The sequence below is a fragment of the Orycteropus afer genome, unplaced genomic scaffold, assembly GCF_000298275.1.
Source record: "Orycteropus afer afer isolate SDZICR_OR568_19922 unplaced genomic scaffold, OryAfe1.0 scaffold00647, whole genome shotgun sequence".
Lineage (NCBI taxonomy): Eukaryota > Metazoa > Chordata > Mammalia > Tubulidentata > Orycteropodidae > Orycteropus > Orycteropus afer.
Window position 1 is genome coordinate 781,656 of NW_006922234.1, and position 1,557 is coordinate 783,212.

Below are 1,557 nucleotides of genomic sequence, written 5' to 3' on the forward strand. Positions count from 1 at the left end.
GCACTTACCTCCTTTTCTTTTGACCAAGGTTGAGTTCCATAAACTTATACTTCTGGTACTGTTCATCCAACTTCTTTAGTACTATATCTGCAGTTTCATTCCCAGGCTGTTTCATGAAGGAATCTACATCTTCCTTTAATAGAAAAAAAAAAAGATATAAGTAGTATTAAAAATCTTAGACTTCACGCTACTTTGATTTTTTGACTCCTTTATTAAAATATAACAGCTGAAAAAAAAAAGGTTGTGTTTCTTTTCCTCCAAAGGTTTCTGTTGTTTTGAATTTTTTTCCAAAAGTTTTTTTTTAACTACAATTGCAGTTATAAAAAGTTAGAGACAATTTCAAACCCAAACCCAAACCCAGTGCCTTCAAGTTGATTCCAACTCACCGCAACCCTATGGGACAGAGTAGAGCTGTCCCATAGGGTTTTCAAGGCTGTCAACCTTTACAGAAATAGACTGCCTCATCTTTCTCCCACAGAGCAGCTAGTGGGTTCAAACCACTGACCTTTTGGTTAGCAAATACTTTAACCACTGCGCCACCCGAGCTCCTCTATTTCAGACAGTACACAGAGATGATGTAGCTCATTTATTCTTCCTTCACTGTCCTCTTTTTAATTTATATTTATAAGTAGGAAAACAAAGATGGCCTTGCCTGCTTTATGCATGCCCCCAGCAGCTCTGGTAGTGAAGAGGAAAATTCACTAACAAGCACTGTCTATTGTGACCTAAGCACAATGACTCAACAGGCTGAAATGATCAATTTCATTATTTTGTTTCTAACTCAACAAGTGCTGCCACAGAAATCATGCTAAATATGGTCATTAGGCTTCCCAGGCAAGCCACAAAACCCTGCTTCCAGACCAAGCAGCTGAAATAAAGTCAACCTAAAAGACACACATCGTGTAACAGGAATAATGAAGCCGAAGAAAAACAGTGAAACCAAATAGCAATTTGCTAATTAATTCAATAACAATCAGGAACTAGATGAAAATATATGGAAACATGAAGAGAGTCTAAAAGGAGCCCTCTAGTACTTTAAAGGATTTTAGTTCTTCATTACAAATAACTTAAACTCGATAATCTTATAGCTTCTGAGGATTTCCATATCATTATTCTTAACCGGGCTTACTAGCTGTAAGGGCCTATTTTGGCCAAACAAAGCAGGATGAAAGAAGGAAGAGAAACACAGCCAAGGAGTCAACTCTGAAGCCACCAAGCTAGAAGCTCCTTGAAAGTCATTGAAAAGGTAAGGCTGAGAGTAAACGGCGGAGCTTTGTGTGGAAATGGAGATGATACATCTTCCTAACAAGGGAACAGAAAGCCATCTGCTTCTAGCACATGGTACATGCTACTAGGAGCTGAGAGCCTAGCAGTCAGCATGCACTACAGGAGCGTGGGATTGTGCTTAAGAGACAGGGCTGCCTGATTTGAACCCAGGCTTCACCACTTACTAGCTGACCCTGGGGAAGTTATTTAACCTCATCTGTAAGAATGAAATAAAAGCAACTTTTCCTCACAGAGGATTAGATAGATGAGCTAGCACGCTTTAAAATGTTT

General features: G+C 39.0%; 1 protein-coding gene across 1 annotated transcript in view; it reads right to left on the reverse strand.

Moving 5' to 3' along the window:
* The window catches only part of VBP1 (VHL binding protein 1), an 18,684-nt gene that overhangs the window by 14,348 nt on the left and 2,779 nt on the right, over positions 1-1,557 (reverse strand). Inside the window, exon 2 of the mRNA XM_007956640.2 lies at positions 9-133. Within this exon, the coding sequence (XP_007954831.1) occupies positions 9-133 (125 nt within the window). The remainder of the gene's footprint in view (positions 1-8; positions 134-1,557) is intronic.